At 44.5% G+C, this 16,990-nt stretch overlaps 1 protein-coding gene across 1 annotated transcript in view; it reads right to left on the reverse strand.

Annotated features, from left to right (window-relative positions):
* Positions 1-16,990, reverse strand: part of LOC120058271 (dedicator of cytokinesis protein 9-like) — a gene marked incomplete at its 5' end in the record, with an annotated part of 86,607 nt that overhangs the window by 22,831 nt on the left and 46,786 nt on the right. Inside the window, 18 exons of the mRNA XM_039006810.1 lie at positions 633-751; positions 1,949-2,072; positions 2,207-2,299; positions 2,418-2,483; positions 2,776-2,963; positions 3,106-3,185; positions 3,567-3,689; positions 4,145-4,227; positions 4,681-4,803; positions 4,926-5,138; positions 5,756-5,896; positions 5,986-6,060; positions 6,620-6,672; positions 7,819-7,993; positions 12,790-12,924; positions 13,218-13,313; positions 15,717-15,786; positions 16,619-16,701. Of these exons, the coding sequence (XP_038862738.1) occupies positions 633-751; positions 1,949-2,072; positions 2,207-2,299; positions 2,418-2,483; positions 2,776-2,963; positions 3,106-3,185; positions 3,567-3,689; positions 4,145-4,227; positions 4,681-4,803; positions 4,926-5,138; positions 5,756-5,896; positions 5,986-6,060; positions 6,620-6,672; positions 7,819-7,993; positions 12,790-12,924; positions 13,218-13,313; positions 15,717-15,786; positions 16,619-16,701 (2,040 nt within the window). The remainder of the gene's footprint in view (positions 1-632; positions 752-1,948; positions 2,073-2,206; positions 2,300-2,417; positions 2,484-2,775; positions 2,964-3,105; positions 3,186-3,566; positions 3,690-4,144; positions 4,228-4,680; positions 4,804-4,925; positions 5,139-5,755; positions 5,897-5,985; positions 6,061-6,619; positions 6,673-7,818; positions 7,994-12,789; positions 12,925-13,217; positions 13,314-15,716; positions 15,787-16,618; positions 16,702-16,990) is intronic.

The following is a 16,990-nucleotide window of genomic DNA, read 5'->3' on the forward strand; positions in this document are numbered from 1 at the left end:
TACCGTAGGTTGATCCAAAACAACGCTGAGAACAGATCTAAAGCTCAACATTAAGTTGAAACTCACATCAGTAAATAATTCAGCCATATATTCTCATGCAATTAGCTTAATATTGTTTGGTCACACTGTTGTAATTATCCAATCAGGGAAGGTGAAAGCGTACATCTCACACAACCTTGAGGCAGACAACAAGTAATCCCCACAGTGCCAACTCTAATTTACAGGCAGGGCACTACACACAAAGGTTAAGTCTGTGGCTCACGGCTCTACTTTCTTTCACGGCTAAAATAGGTTCGATTTTACTGATCTAAAATGACTGGATAGGTTTAAATCCGATTGCTTTAAACCCATTATGTTCTTTCAGTCTTGTGGTGATGAAGGACGGGGCAGCAGGTAGCCTAGTGGTTAGAGCGTAGGGCCAGTAACCGAAAGGTTGCTAGATCAAATCCCTGAGCTGACAAGGTAAAAATCTGCCCCTGAACAAGGCAGTTAACCTAGGTCGTCATTGTAAATAAGAATTTGTTCTTAACTGACTTGCCTAGGTCAAATTGTTTTTATAAAAAAATAAAAAAAGGAGCCACGGAAAGGGAGAAGGACAGTGTGTGTGTCTGTGGGAGTGAAGGGAGCGCTACCTTGCTGACACCGTCCTGACAGCTGAGGTAGCCAGCGGGCAGGTTGGCAGCCACGGGGACGTGACTCTCATTCATGATCACCCTGCCATCCTTCAGCAGAGGCAGCCAGGCGTAACCCACTGGGGAGAGACAAGGACAAGAGACAGGACTGTCAGTCTGCTCACAGACAGTGTCATACCCATAGAATTAGGAATTAGAATACTAATTCATTTACTAGGATCTCTATGGTCACGCCCAACAGTGACTCAGCACTGGGAGAATAGGGAAGAATGGAAACTGGCACAGATACAAATCGTTATACTGGGGAGGGCAATGGATAGAAAGAGGGTGGATACAATGAATCTGCAAGGCTTAACACTGGATCTAGGCCTTGAGGGCTGTATCCTAGGTAGGGTTGCAAAATGTCATTCCCGGTTGGAGGATTGCCTGAAATCAGGAGGGAATAAGTAGGAAATCTGTAATGCTCCAACCAGGATAAAAAATATATATATTAAAAAAAGGGAATTTATTGAAAATTCCCGGAATTTTGCAACCCTAATCCTGGGTCTGGTGTCTACCTGCGAACTGGATGTAGTCTATCTATCCGTTTTGTCACCAAAGCCCCATATACTAACCACCACCGCAACCTGTATGCTCTCGTTTGCTGGCCCTCGCTACATATTCATCACCAAACCCACTGGCTCCAGGTCATCTATAAGTCTATGCTAGGTAAAGCCCCGCCTTATCTCAGCTCACTGGTCACCATAGCAACACCCACCCGTAGCACGCGCTCCAGCAGGTATATTTCACTGGTCACCCCCAAAGCCAACACTTCCTTTGGCCGCCTTTCCTTACAGTTCTCTGCTGCCAATGACTGGAACGAATTGCAAAAATCACTGAAGCTGGAGTCTTATATCTCCCTCTCTAACTTTAAGCATCAGCTGTCAGAGCTACTTACCAATCACTGTACACAGCCAATCTGTAAATAGCACACCCAACTACCTCATCCCTATATTGTAACTTATCCTCTTGCTCTTTTGCACCCCAGTATCTCTACTTGTACATCATCATCTGCACATCTATCACTCCAGTGTTAATGCTAAATTGTAATTATTTCGCCTCCATGGCCTATTTTTTGCCTTACCTCCCTACTCTTCTACATTTGCACACACTGTACATATATTTTTCTATTGTGTTAGTGACTGTAAGTTTGTTTATGTGTAACTGTGTTGTTTTTGGTCACACTGCTTTGCTTTATCTTGGCCAGGTCGCAGTTGTAAATGACAACTTGTTCTCAACTGGCCTACCTGGTTAAGGTGAAATAAATAAATAAATACCTTGTGTCTCCACCACGTCTCTCTTCTTGGTGCTGGCCTTGCTGTTGCTGTCACAGCTGACGTGGAAGAAGGTGAACAGCAGATGGTGCTTCTCATTGAGCTGGGTGGGAAGCTCCATCTTAAACTGAGGGACAGGAACAAAAATATACACCTTATGAGTTAGCAAGCATACATGCTGACACTGCTTCGTCTGCTCACTAATCATGATTGGAGCTGTCTGTATAAAGATGGCCAGGTTGGCTTGTTATAACAACGTACCTCATCATAAAACTCCGGGCTATGCTGGTGATGTAATACTGCAGCAAATGCATTTTTGGTAAACAGGGGTCCTCCTGGTCGACCATAGATGCACTGTGGGTAATAACAACAGTACGTTTACTCCCCTAAGTAGTACGCAGTTCTTCTGCTACCAAATGACACTGTGGCTTCAGGAACTCTGCCAGAAGGAGTCATATGACTAGGAGCTTACCTTGAGCGAAACAGCCTCCTCCTCATCCGAGTCCTTGAACTCGATGCAGACAGCTATGTTTCTAGCCTGAGGGGAGAGAGAGAGGAGAAAGACAGAACAAAGCTGACCTACTTGAAGATGCTGGCGGGAACACATTTCTGCTGTACTGTCTAGAGCAAAGTTTCTCTCTCAGAGAAAGTTAGACAAGTTACAAGTACCTTACCACTACTATGCAGTCATATGAAATGCAATAGCAAATAGTGGAGTTTACCACATCAGTGTATAGACTGCGTCAAAATATGATTCATGATTTGAAAGTCACGTAAATGTACAGTGCACATAATTTGATCAAACAGAAATGTAGGGTTAATGTTTATACCTTTGTGAAGGATTTTTGGCTGTCGTACTTCAGGTGCCTGGGGTAGACATAGAGGTGATTGTTGTAGATGGTGAACGGCTGGGAGCACTTGGCTATGCAGGGAACAAACTCCTCCACTTCAAAGAAGATGTTCGTCTTCTCACTGCTCTCAAAAGTCTTCACAGGAATGTAGGATGAGGTAACACAACCTACGTACATGCAGACACAGAACAGAGGAGGGGGGGGAGGGGGTCAAATAAACAGCCGACAGACAATCAGACCAATCTGACGTGAAGAGAAACAGCTTTCATCTTTCATGTTCCCAGTGTGAGCTGAGTTTGGAGGGCTTACTTGTCAAGTCAGGGGCAACATTGTCAATGGTAACGTCTAGGTTTCCTAAGATGACAGGGAGCTTGGCCATCTTCTCTGGCCTAGGGAGGGGAAGCAAAATAAGCAGCGGTTAATGCCTTTGTTATCATCTACCTAGGAGGACCTGATGGAAAACAGGCAAGCCGCCTGGAAACTACCCTGTGAACAGACAGAACCAAAGAGGAGAACCAAATATTTGTAAAGGTGGGAAAACATCTGGGGTACAGGCTTTCATTGTGAAAGAGAATCTCTGACCATCTAGTCTCTTCAGCCAACAAATCACTATATGGGATTCAGCTTAAGAAATACCCACTGTTATAACACTGTACTCATTCAGAATAAGCAAGAATAATCCAAATTCAACATTTCTGTAAGATATAGTACCTCAACAATTAACTACATTTTGAATTCCATTAACTGCAGACAGTAGGAGAGTTACTAACTTTCTGAAGTCAGCCAGCAGTTTGAACATGTCGTCGTTGGACAGCTTGTTGCTGTCCTGTCTGTAGATGGCGGAGAAACGAGCACTTTTATCCAGCGTCCCCGATGCATCTTTGAACAGAGTCCTGCAGGGAAGGAGAGATGAGAATCATTAAAACCCAGGTCTGTTTCCACTAGGTCTCTGGACAAAGATCTGCTGATGTTCCTGTCAGGGTTTTTTCCCCTGGTCTGGTATCCTGTGACACCTTTATTCTCTTTCCAGACACCATGGGTACTGAGCTTTTCCACAATTCATTGAAGAGTGATACATTTACCAGTGCCAAAAAGGGAAAAACAGACATAGGAAATTCCCTACCTTTACTGTGCCTGGGAAAAAAACTCAATGTTTTTTATTTTACAAGTCTTTTTCATTTAATCGCGACATTTTGTACTCTATCCTTTCAAAGCGATGCCATATTCAGTAGACGTTGCTTACATATTGTCAAATTTCTCTACTGATGAAAATACATTCCAAAAGGTAAAACATCTGTCAATAATCTCTTACTTTAAACATCAGTTCAGGTTAGTAACCGAATAGTACCTGGCGGCCCATGCAAAAGGCATCCTGTACTGGCCCAACCGGCTGCAGGCCAATTTGGCATTTTTCAGGACCTTCTGTGCCACCTGGTGGGAAAGAGGAACAGTGTGTAAGTGAAACCACGCTGGTCTGACAACACAGACAGAGGTGATGGTCAGCACTCCAGCATATCTCATTGAGTTAGCTCTGAGGCCTGCCAATCTCCACAAACAGGCACGGACACACAAACACATACGCAAGCGTGCACAAACACATACGCAAGCATGCATACACACACATGCACCTTGAAAACGGTCCCTAATGCATTTCAGATTCTCTCTCTCGGATCCCATTACTGCTCGTTGTACCCCCTTTAACAGCACGTAACCAGATTTGTATAGCCAAAACCAATGCTTGTGGAGTGTTGTTGTAACCATCCAGCACTTATGACATGGATGATTCTCTCATTTGTTATGTGTGGAATAATCAAATAAAATTTGCTGAGCGTGGGGGAATTGACTTTTGCGTTTTGTGATACAGAGGCCTGGTACAGAGCGTACCTTGGTGGAGTCTGAGCTTTTCATGTAGGGCTCAGCACAGTGGGTGATTCCCCCCTGCAGGACCTTCTCAATGCGAGCCACCAGAAAGATATCTGGGTGTGGACACGTTACAGAGAACACTCCCTGTGGAGACAGAAAACCAAGTCATAACAGATATGAGTGAACCTCGAAAACCACATGGTCATATTGAGAGATTAATAACTCAAAAGATTGTACAGAGATTAGTATCTCTAAAATCTCTTCACCTGTCTGGGGTACTGCATGGCACCCTCAGGCAGGCCGTGGACCCCCCTCTGCGCCCCCGGCAGAGCGTCCCCTCCCCCGTTCATGTACGGGCTGCTGGGGTTGGGCACTAGCTGTCTGACGGATGGGTGATTCAGGTCCACGTAGAAGTCCGACGAGATCTTCCTGCTGTTCTGGATGTCAAACAGCGACAAGGTCACGTAGAACGGCTCCACCTGCAAAATTAAGCAAAGGTTTAAACAACAGAGTCTGAGAATGAACTTCCAGTCTACGCCATTTATAGATGAGCACTGTGATGACATAGTGAGCCAGAAAGTTGGACAAGGGACTGACAGTGTCATTATGCCAAGTTTCTGTATTCGTCAGGTCTGTATATGTGTATCCGTCAGGTCTGTATCCGTCAGGTCTGTATCCGTCAGGTCTGTATCCGTCAGGTCTGTATCCGTCAGGTCTGTATCCGTCAGGTCTGTATCCGTCAGGTCTGTATCCGTCAGGTCTGTATCTGTTAGATCTGTGTTTCTCTGAACAGGTTGACATGTTCTCTTGGCACTGGACAGCCTGCTGTGTGTGACAGCAGGAAACTGCCCTCCATTAGACAGCTCCTTCCTTCATTACCGTGGCTCTCGGCTGGTTACTATGCCAACCCAGTGCTCCCTCTTGACAAAGACAAACAGCAGTGATGACATAGGCTAGAGATGTGATCCCTCCACCCCTCTCTTTCGCTCTCTAATCCATTCTCCAGAGCAGATACTATACACTACGATGATAACACACTGACTGTACAAATTGAGCACTGACTCATTGAGGACTCTGAATAGGACATCTGGCTTACGTTTGTTGTTGGTCCCTCCTCATTCTCCGCTACACAGCTTTGCAGGTTGAAGGCCAGGTCATTGCAATTCACCAAAATGCGCTTTCCAAACTTCTCTTCAAACTGCTTTATATCAGGCTCAATCCCTGAGAAGTCAAGTTTCTAAAGATACAAAAAAGGGATTTTGAATCAACATTTGGAGCTGGGGGGGGATGGTCAAATACCTTTAGGGAAACTTGATAGTTACTAACCTGTGTGTCAGGGTCCAAGGTGAACAGTTTCAATCTGGTCTCGTTCCTCATTTTCGATTCAATATCTCTTGCACTCTGAGGACAAGAAATTGAAACCTCCTTAAGCAAAAGGTTTTAAAATTGAACTGCTTTTATTATTTGAAAAAGGCAGACTGTTCTTCAGGGCTGACACATGGACATGTGCTCCTACGAGACAGTCAGATGTCCACCTTAGAGCCCAGGCCGTTACTGGAAACCCAGCCGTTGAAGTCTGCACAAGCACTGAGTACTTCAGCAAATGGCCATGGAAATCTCATACTGTAGCTTTTCTCTAAAGGAACGTATTAGATTTTGGTTCCTCTCCTTTTTTTGGTCACTTTTCAAACAGCGGGAGCTGTCATCTGTCTGTGTATGTCTAACCAGAGATAGAGAATATCGTTTTTTTTAATGAGTTGCTTATCTAAACACAAGCAGAGTTAAAGCTAAATAAATATATTTTTGTAGAGGCAGCTACACTCCTCTGAGGCCTGACTGGCTGCTCCCTACCTCCCATGGTGAAGTGATTTCATGGTGCACCTACAGTATGTCTCATGTGAACAGGCCCTGTAGGGCTCTTATGCTTGAGGCAGCGCATTAGTGAAAAGACAGGACCTACCTGAAAGCTGTCCATACTCCCAGGCGAACCATCTGCCTTTCCCAGCTCGTCATCTGCAACAGAAAAGAGAGCAGAGCACTCACTGGAAACAGAGCCAACACACGGTTCAACAAATCCACTATTTCATAGGTTACAACTCCATTAACCACACCTCTTCCTTAAATCGTACGCTACTAACACTTAAGTAGAGTAAACAGTGACTTAGACTGCCCTGAGAACAGAGCAGGCCTCAGATCAGATCCTAGAGCCCCTGGAGGTACCAGGGTTGTTTCCCCCTAGGAGAGCGTGATTAATAAAAAGCTGAGGGGTTACTGAGATTAGCGGGGTTCTTTTGTGCAGACATGGCTCTTTCCTCCTGGCTCAGGCCTGGGATCAGACAGGAGGGGAGTATTAAAAACCTGGGTGGCCCTCTAGCTACAGCACCACCACAGACCAGGAGAAGGAGGTGTCTGGGAGGTGTGTGGGCGTAAACACCGAGTTCAGATTGACTGGTATTGTTTGCCACATAGACAGACAAGAATGCTAATGATGTGCATTAGCTTGTACAGGATCTAGTCTATGTATTTATACCACTGTCCTCTCGGATCTACCTCCTAGGCGTTTTTAAACTACTCTGAGCCAACTACACTCAATTAATGTGGTGCTTATGCCATCAATATGAGCGGCAGGTAGCCTAGCGGTTAAGAGGTTGGGCCAGTAACCAAAAGGTTGCAGGTTCGAAACCCCGAGCTGACTAGGTGAAACCTGTCGATGTGCCCTTGAGCAAGGCACTTAACCCTAATTGCTCCTGTAAGTCCCTCTGGATAAGAGCGTCTGCTAAAGGACGTAAATGTAAAAATGTAATACGCTAAAACAGGGTTATTTACATGGGAGTGTGATTAAAGGGTGCAGGCCAAAGACATCCTCTTCTCTGTGGCATACTGTAAACTACAGACTGTAGAACAGGCCTAAGTACACCTTATTTACACATTCCTTTCCCTGACAGGCAGATAAGTGTACTGCAGTGATCCCTGGGATGTTTTCTTTCTTTTACTGGCACTATGAGAAGCACAGTATCCTTGTACTAGGGGTTTTGTTGGTGGATGATGTTTTAAACAGAATTCACAAAGAAATCTAATGCCCGTCTATGTCTCTCATTACCTCCCATCCCATGAACCCACGTGAGCATGCACGCACACAGACAGAGCACACAAACACACCATCTTGGATGTCCCCGTTACGCTTCTCCTGCATGGCGATCTCGAAGCTGCTGTGGAGGATCTTGTTGAGAGTGCTGATCCAGTCCTCCATCTCTCCCTCGCTGTCGGCAGCCAGCAGGTACGTGCTCTTGTCCTGCATCTTCAGCTCAAAGGCAAAGCGCCGCACCTTGTTATTCTGCAGACAGACACACAGAGGAGGAGTAAACCCGGTGAGACCATCATTGTCTATGTAGGGCTGGAGTGGAAGTTGCTAAGGAAAAGCAACAGTTTGATTAGAGAGCAAGGGTCAAATACAAATACCGAGGGACGTGCTCTTCATTAAAAGAAACTAAGCCGTAGCATCACACAAAACAAGTTGAGCTGACTTTTTGAAAAGATGACGATTACAGTGTGTGCAGGTCGAGTGTGCCTGAGTTTCTTACAGTCGAAAAACAAATGCCCAACTGTGAATCAAACGTTCCGATCCACCATCCAAAGTTAACATCCAATATTTAGTCAGGTCACCAGAAGGCAGCTCCTGCTTAGTTTTCTGATTTATTTCTTGAAGAAAGCGTTACTGAAAACAACTCCTATCCTCTCCCTCATTGCACATATCATCTAGTCACACACTAGGTTAAGAAAATACGAGGAAACAGTAAAACTGGTATGTGTATATATTTGACAACGATAGCATCATCGTCCATAAATCCTATATTTACGAAAGCTTTAAAAAGTGTTTCTTTGTGATGGTTAAAAAAGAGACATGCAGGAGAAAAAAACCCATCTTACTACCATAAGAGTGAACACACAGCGGAGCAGGGTGGAAGAGGGAAAGTATTTCCATATGCGCAACAAAAAGCGTAGTGCTGCCAGGACTGGAGCTGAGCTCTTATAAAGGGACTGGGTCTGCTGAGGGAGTCAGTCAGCAGCACTGGGCCCGAGCTGTGGAGTTGACCTACGACCCCCAAATCAGCCAGCCAGAGTGATGTCACCGCCTCAGGTGGGCCTCAGAACCTCCCGATGCTGGTGATTCAGTCAGCCACCATAAACTAACCACCGTAGTTGAGTAATGTTACAGTATGCATCCAGGCTTTGATCCTTACGGAGTTAACATAAAACGTCCCGGAGAGCTAAGTGAGGGAGGCTGAGGTGCAGTAATTCCGCTGTTGTGTAAACAACCTCCCCAAAACATTGCCGGAACATTTCTAAATAAATCATGGACTGAGTTGGCCCACGTGGGAGTTCTGATAAAGCACTGTATTACATTAGGCCATGCTTTAGCCACCATGGTTATTATTGCAATAAGGAGGAGACTTTCATCCTGCAGAGAGGGAGGAGGATGGTAGGGAGGGTCATTAGCTCAAGACCAGTAAAGTAAACAGTAGATATGGGGGTGTTTGGGATAGGAATCAGAGCGGATTCATCATCACGGGATTAATAACCAAGGTTATTAGAGAGATAGGAGGAAGACATTTTCTATATATTCTCAAAATAACACATTAACATTGAGTAAAAGTTTTATACTTAGAGATATGAGCAGATAATCACTCTACTGAGCCACATTCATTTCTGTAGGTTGTGAATCCATCCTTAACGCAGTGCTATTCAAACCTTTTCAGCGGGGACCCCGTTTTTTGTGCCAGAATTTCTGATGGGCCCATTTTTTGGCTACCCCACTGCAGTTCCCCCACAACCTGACTTTGAATACCACTGTCTTAACTTCACCCTTAAGCAGCAAGGACTCCAACGATGCAAATGAGTGAAATATGCAGGCCTGGTGTTTAGGACAGTGGTGGATAATTTAAAAAAACACCCATTTGTCATACTTGAGTAAAAGTAAAGATATCTTAATAGAAAATGACTCAAGTAAAAGTGAAAGTCACCCAGTAAAATGTAGTGAAGTGAAGTAAAAGTTGTCAAATATAAATAGTAAAGTACAGATATCACAAACAAAAAAAATAAGTAATACTTTATAGTATTTTTATTTAATTAATTTAAACCACTGGTTTACAACACAAAGCCTTGGTAACTCAACTCCATACATTACGCAGAGGGAGATGAGGATCTTGGAAGCATCCTCTGGTTCTCTCATCATGGAAAGTTTGAGCAGCACTGGGATGGGAAGGATTACGATGGGGGTGTAAGAGAATGGCTGGAGACAGGACACCAGACCTGAGATCTCAGATCACACAGAGCAGGTCCTCCTAGTGAGAGAGGCTCAAGAGGCTCCTTCAGAGAGACGGCCGGCAGGCAGCTGGCCACAGGGCCGTCAGGTGGATAGCCTCAATAAGTTTGTGTGTGCGTGTGTGTATGTATTCCTGTTCATGTGTGATGGCCTATCATAAAAGAGCAGGGCAAAGCATGCTGAACGAGCTTGGGGCCAGAGGGGGAGTATGACGTCACTCCATATGCCAATAATTGCAGAGTTAATCAAGAGCAGATCCCAAGACCAGCTGTTGTGGTTTACAATTAGGAATATTATCTTGCCCATATAATGTGAAACCTCCGCAAAAATCAAACACAGACCTGTCCAGAGTGGAGTTGATAGCATACATAGACAACTGACAGGAAACAGAATTTACCAAACAACCTTTTTTTACGGAGGCAGAGGCACCACCATCTTTGTTTACTTTGTGGAGGGACACATCTGGTTGGCTAAATTTAGCTAGCTTGACCCGCTTTCGGATACATACGTACGTACTGTACATTAGGGTTGCAAAGGGTCAGAAACTTTCCAGTAAATTTCCAGAATATTTCCGTAAATTTTCCATGGGAAGTTAAGCCATGGAATTTGGGAATTTTGCTTAAATTCATCAAAAAAGTTTTTTGTGGGATACACATAAGGCAATTTTCGGTATTGTGGCATATTTTGGTTAAACTAGCCCCAATTCAATGGAATTGCAACCTTCTGCATGCACAGTGCATTCTTCCATCACATGTACAGCTGATTCTCAAGATCTTGCACACTAATGAGATGCTATTGAGCCCACACTACTACACTGCCTGAGCCAAGGACTACAAGCTTTCTGGTAAGTTTTGATTACAATACTGGGTGTGGTGAATATATTTTATATGACACATAATTTTTTGTTTACTAGTAAATAGTAGCCTACAGCAAAGTGTGTTGAAATCATTTCTAACTTGTTTACAATATCTGCTAGTTAGTCTCATCAGCCACCTGGTAGAAGGGACTTTGTGGATCTGAGGCTCTTTCCCCTGTTGCCTCCATCATCCTCCAAATCCCACCAACAAAATCTATCTTACAAATGAGTTGTGACCAAAAGTATGTGGACACCTGCTTGTCAAATATCTCATTCATGGGCATTAAATGGAGTTGGTTCCCCCTTTGCTGCTATAACCGCCTCCACTCTTCTTGGAAGGCTTTCCACTAGATGTTGGAACATTGCTGCGGGGACTTGCTTCCATTCAGCCACAAGAGCATTAGTGAGTTCGGGCACTGATGTTGAGCAATTAGGCTTGGCTTGCAGTCGGCGTTCCAATTCATCCCAAAGGTGTTCAATGGGGTTGAGGTCAAGGCTCTGTGCAGGCCAGTAAAGTTCTCCCACACCGATTTCGACAAACTAATTCTGTATGGCCCTCGCTTTGTGCACGGGGGCATTGTCATGCTGAAACAGGAAAGGCCCTTCCCCAAACAGTTGCCACAAGTTGGAAGCTCAGAATCATCTAGAATGTCATTGTACGCTGTAGCATTAAGATTTCTCTTCACTGGAACTAAGGGGCCAAGTCCGAACCATGAAAAACAGACCCAGACCATTATTCCTCCTCCACCCAACTTTACAGTTGGCACTATGCATTGGGGCAGGTAGCGTTCTCCTGGCATCCGCCAAACCCAGATTTGTCCGTCAGACGGCCAGATGGTGAAGCGTGATTCATCACTCCAGAGAACGCATTTCCACTGCTCCAGATTCCAATGGCGGGGAGTTTTACACCTCTCCAACTGATGCTTGGCATTGCGCATGGTGATCTTAGGCTTGTGTGCGGCTGGTCTGTCATGGAAACCGATTTTATGATGCTCCCGATGAACAGTTATTGTGCGGACGTTGCTTCCAGAGGCAGTTTGGAACTCGGTAGTGAGTGCTGCAACCAAGGATAGATGATTTTTACGCGCTTCAGCACTCGGCGGTCCCGTTCTGTGAGCTTGTGTGGCCTACCACTTTGCGGCTAAGCCGTTGTCGCTTCTAGACGTTTCCACTTCACAATAACAGCACGTACAGTTGACCGGGGCAGCTCTAGCAGGGCAGAAATTTGACAAAACTGACTTGCTGGAAAGGTGGCATCCTATGCCGGTGCCACGTTGAAAGTCACTGCGCTCTTCAGTAAGGCCATTCTAATTTGAATGTTTGTCTATGGAGATTGCATGGTGGTATGCACAATTTTATACACCTGTCAACAAAAGGTGTGGCTGAAATAGCCACTAATTTGAAGGGGTGTCCACATAATTTTGTATGTATAGTGTACCTCCTTTTAAAGTATCTGATTAATGTCAGCTGAATGCTTGGTAAGTAAAAGCAGGACCTTTCCATCCATTTGTGTGTAGAAGACACTAATGCTTATAGCCCATCTTGGGACTTGGAAATGTGCGCCTGCTAGCTATAGCATGTGGTATTGATTGCTAGCCTGCTGCAAAGTGCATGGTAGTATGTTATCGGCATTCACCTTGTTTCAGCAGCTGAGAGTCAGCAGTAAATTATGACCTTGGAGAAGGAGGGAGTGAGCTCAGGTTTTAGGTGGGGATTGGAGAAGGGTCCGAGCAGTGATACAGACAGACACATTTCCTCATTAGTTCCCTGTTGCTAGCTTTAACTTGTGCCGAGTTTAACTGATCATATAACATTCTACATGGGTAAATATATTATAGGAAGTAAAAGACTTTGGAAGGGAAGTATGTCTGGCTGGATGACCTATCCAATATAATGTTAGTGTGGTGGTGTAATCAAAGCACAATCCCAGACACAGAGTTTCCTATATTACCTGAACAACTCCCATACAGGAGTCCAGGAAGATGGTTCCTTTGGGTTCTTTGGAGATCTTCTCATCCTTGTAGAAGTTCAGGTTGTAAGAGCCATCACCCAGCTGGGTTAGATGGAAATACCTCCTCTTGAAAGACTAGAAAGTAGAATACAACAATAAAAAAAATCATTTCTGTTATTAGACAACAAGAGGCACGGTTTTGGCACGGATAATTGCAGCAGCATGGTTTGAAGGAAGTCAAGAGCCTAATATTGCAAAACTACTATCAGTTTTTCTGAGAAATGGTATTAATGAAAACCAGGCTCCATCCTTCTGTCACGGGAGACACGAGCACTGACTATTCATCATCACTGCACATCTGGCACACCGTGTAATAATCATTCCTAATAGAGACAGCTAGTGTCATCATTGTCATTAGGATCACTCACCCTCATGGTGACACTGATGGCACTGTTCATGTTGCCTTTGTACAGCCAGCCATGCTTTGTGATCCCACCTTTCTGGGAACCTAGAGAGGCTGTGTCCTGGAAGAGACATGAGCACGGGATCAGACAAACTCAAGACTATATACACACATACACAAACTGTACCACATCAAAACATCACTCTGCCCACTCTCTGCCAAAACATTACCAAACTGTCCATTTCAAGAGAGGCCCTTGATCCTGTGGTCGAGATAATGTTACAAAAACAGTATCGGAGACATGGAGAATGAGATGAGAGAATGCTAAGTTTAATGTCGGTCTATCTGACTCCAAACAATCAGCCAGCCACACAACAAACCACCGCTATGAACCCAAATAAACAGCCCCTCTCAATGGCTTCTTCACTGAGGCATGACCATATCATCCCAGTTCTCAGGTACCATAAAACCAGCTAAACCATTGGCACAAAGCAAGTATGACTAGACACATGGCTTCCATCTCTATTCCACGGAGACGTAATGATCTGTGTAAATAAATCAATTAGGGGGGTAGTGAGGGAAGAGGAGCTGCTGCACCAGTGTTTTACCCTTCGCATGGTCTCCTTCAGGTCCTTGCGATCAGATGTCCAGAGTGTTTAAGCCTCCTCTTCGAGAGACTACAGAGGTAAAAGCCATTGTTCCAGATGATTTTGGATATAATTAATGGGTTTTCAAGAGGACATGATTCCTATTCCCTCTCTCGTCCAATAAAATGGCTTTACAAAGTGTTGGCAAAGAGCAGAATATTTCCAGTATATCGTCGACTCATATGAGGAGGGTCTGGAAACATTCAGGGCCTGCTTCCACTCATCTTTCACTGACCAGAATACGCCAGTCCCTAGGAGAGCTGAGAAATGACTTGTGTTTGCTTTCAGTGAACCCCAAAGCTCTGTAAATGTTGCCTGGCAACACCCAAACCAACCAGATTAACTAAACTGCAACACAGTGCATAATCATTTCATAAATCAATGACACATGTGACCATAAACATTTTAACTTTGGTCACATAGCCCCAGCCTGTGGCAATGCTATTGTCATTAAACACATGAACAGACTTGGGGCTGAGGTTTCCATGTACTGTATATGTGTGTGAGGATTTATTTGGGGATTTCAGGAGAAATGGCTCACTTCCTTAGCTATCATCTGCTCGGTGCAGACCTACTTCCCTGCGTGCGACAAACTGAGGAGAGGGGTATGTAGCTGGGACGCTCTTGGCTGCTGGGCCGGGGAGCATTCTTACACAGCTGTGTGGGAGGTGAGGGACGCTCTTACACAGCTGTGTGTGAGGTGAGGGTAAGGGTGAACTGGGAGGGGTCTTGTCATCAGGCAGTCTATCTGATGAAAGGAATGCCCCTTCCTTGTCAGATCTAATGTTCACTGAAAGGTTCACTGGTCAGGCCCTGACCTCTGGTGACCTGGGCTAGTCTCTCGGCTCAAGAATCCATTTGCCTACATCCCAGTTAAGTGAGCGAGGTCACTCGAATCCCTATTAATTTGCTCATGTATGACATGACATAAAGAAGACATAATGAACAGTATGTGACATATGCAAATGTCAACATGACCCTAGCAGTTTAATAGATGGCAGTATAACATCAGTGTCATCAACAGCCTGAGACTGCCTCCGGTCATGCTCCGCAGAGCACCGTCCCTCTGAGGGTTCTGCAGGCATCAGTGATCCAGCCTCTCTTCAGGGTTGGCTTGAAAAAAGGTGACCCCATAGCCTCCCTTGTGTGCACTGACTCGCACAAGCTATTCCAAGGCCAACAAAGACTAATTTAGACTGTTCACAGCACAGAATCAGACATCTCTATGGTTCACAGACCAAAGGTTTCTAGCTAAGAGTTCACAGTTGTATAATCAGGCAGACACGAAATGTTATAAATTAGCTCACAACAAAGAGAGCCAAACCCATGGGCTGTGAGGAGTCTGGGGGCCATGAACACATGGAGCAGAGAAGAACCCGAGACCATTTGAGAGGCGGCCAGCTAACCAAAGTCCGGCGGCTAATTACACTTTATACTTCACATTAAAATGTGCTATTTAGACTAAATGACGCTTTCATCTCATGGCGGAGACGTTTCACAACTGGGATTGGAACAGGACAGCCAAATCAGTTCCTAATCTGAATTAAATCACTTAATAGATCTGGTGCTTGTGTTCTAGGAAAGACTGGTTTCTAGTGCGAAAAAACATCAGATACCGTGGCCATTCTGGCAACGTCAAAGCTGCTGGACTGAAAGCGGAGCGCGGAAACCTTGTTTGTCTGTCTGTATGGAGGATTATTTGTTCAGTCCAGGTATTTACAGTAAAGACTTAGAAGACTTAGAAGGAGAAAAGGGTATTGAGGTGATTTGTACATGGAGCAGGTGGTTAAGGTTGAGAGTCGAGGGAATAAGCGGCTTAACTAAATTGTTTGTTATTTGTAACCTTCCACTGAACTGTAGCTAGAACATTCACTTACTTCATCTTTATCGACATCTTCATCCACCTCAAAAACATGGACAGCCAGTTTGTCTGGTCTGGACACTTTGCTGTAAAACACAAGGATGTGAATAAAGTTAAACAATTATTATTTTATCTAATCTCTGAGAGGTCATTCATTGATCTAAGAAATGAAACCCAATGTAATGCGCATGTCCCACTTACATAGGAAGCCTGAACGAATTCACCTCAGGAAAACATTTCTATTTCCCTCCCTGGACACTGAATACTGACCAAAGGTCTGTTGACATCAATGGCAAGTCTCAAGGTCAGGGCAGCTTTGTTTTGTGTATAAATTCCAGCACAATGACACTGGAAACCATTGCCCTCAGGGCAGAAGGTGGAATTGATGACACTCTTAGAACCGGGGGTGGTTTCCAACCTGACTAAATCCCCACATCTTTGGGAATAACCCAAGTGTGGCTTGAGGAAGTCTCTATTGTTGATGTGGGTTAAATCATAAAACCTGCATTTCCTTGTAGACTATCCATGCCAAAATATCCTGAATGATCAGCAACTAAGGCTGATTGAAGATTACCGACAGAATGACATGGACACGGGTGTGTGCGTCAGTGGGGGCTGGTTGGAGGAGCTATAAGAGGACTGGCTCATTGTAATGCAATGGAGTCAAACATATGGTTTCCGTCCGATTGATGTGTTTGATACTGTTCCATGTTTTCCGTTCCAGCCAATTACCATGAGCCTGTCCTCCTATAGCTCCTCCCACCAGCCTCCACTGGTGTGCATGCACTTCAGTGTGAAATCTCTGCACAAAGAGGGTAGCTGTTCTAACTTGCCCAGGAGGAAGTCACAACTTGGTTACACATTACATAACATTGTACCGTCTGTCAAGACACCATACTGACTGAGCAAAGGGTTTACTTTGGAAGTTGCCGAAAGTCCCCGGAGTAGTCCTCGTACTTGTAATTAACGACATGCCAATCAGAATTGTAGGTCTTGATGCACTGAAATAAAAAGAAAGAAAATCAATGGTTTACAAGTGTAATCTAAGACAGTTTCAATGTTTAGCCTAAAGAAACAGGAAACAGGCACACAACAACCAAATCAGTGTCGGCCAATAGCATCTTTTCAGATAGCTACAGTGCCTTCAGAATGTATTCCCAACCCTTGACTTTTTCCACATTTTGTTGTGTTACAGAATTAATTTTAAATGGATTAAATATATTTTTTTGTCACTGGCCTACACACAATACCCAATAATGTCAAAGCGGAATTATGTTTTTTGACATTTTT

This window comes from Salvelinus namaycush, chromosome 13, assembly GCF_016432855.1.
Source record: "Salvelinus namaycush isolate Seneca chromosome 13, SaNama_1.0, whole genome shotgun sequence".
NCBI lineage: Eukaryota > Metazoa > Chordata > Actinopteri > Salmoniformes > Salmonidae > Salvelinus > Salvelinus namaycush.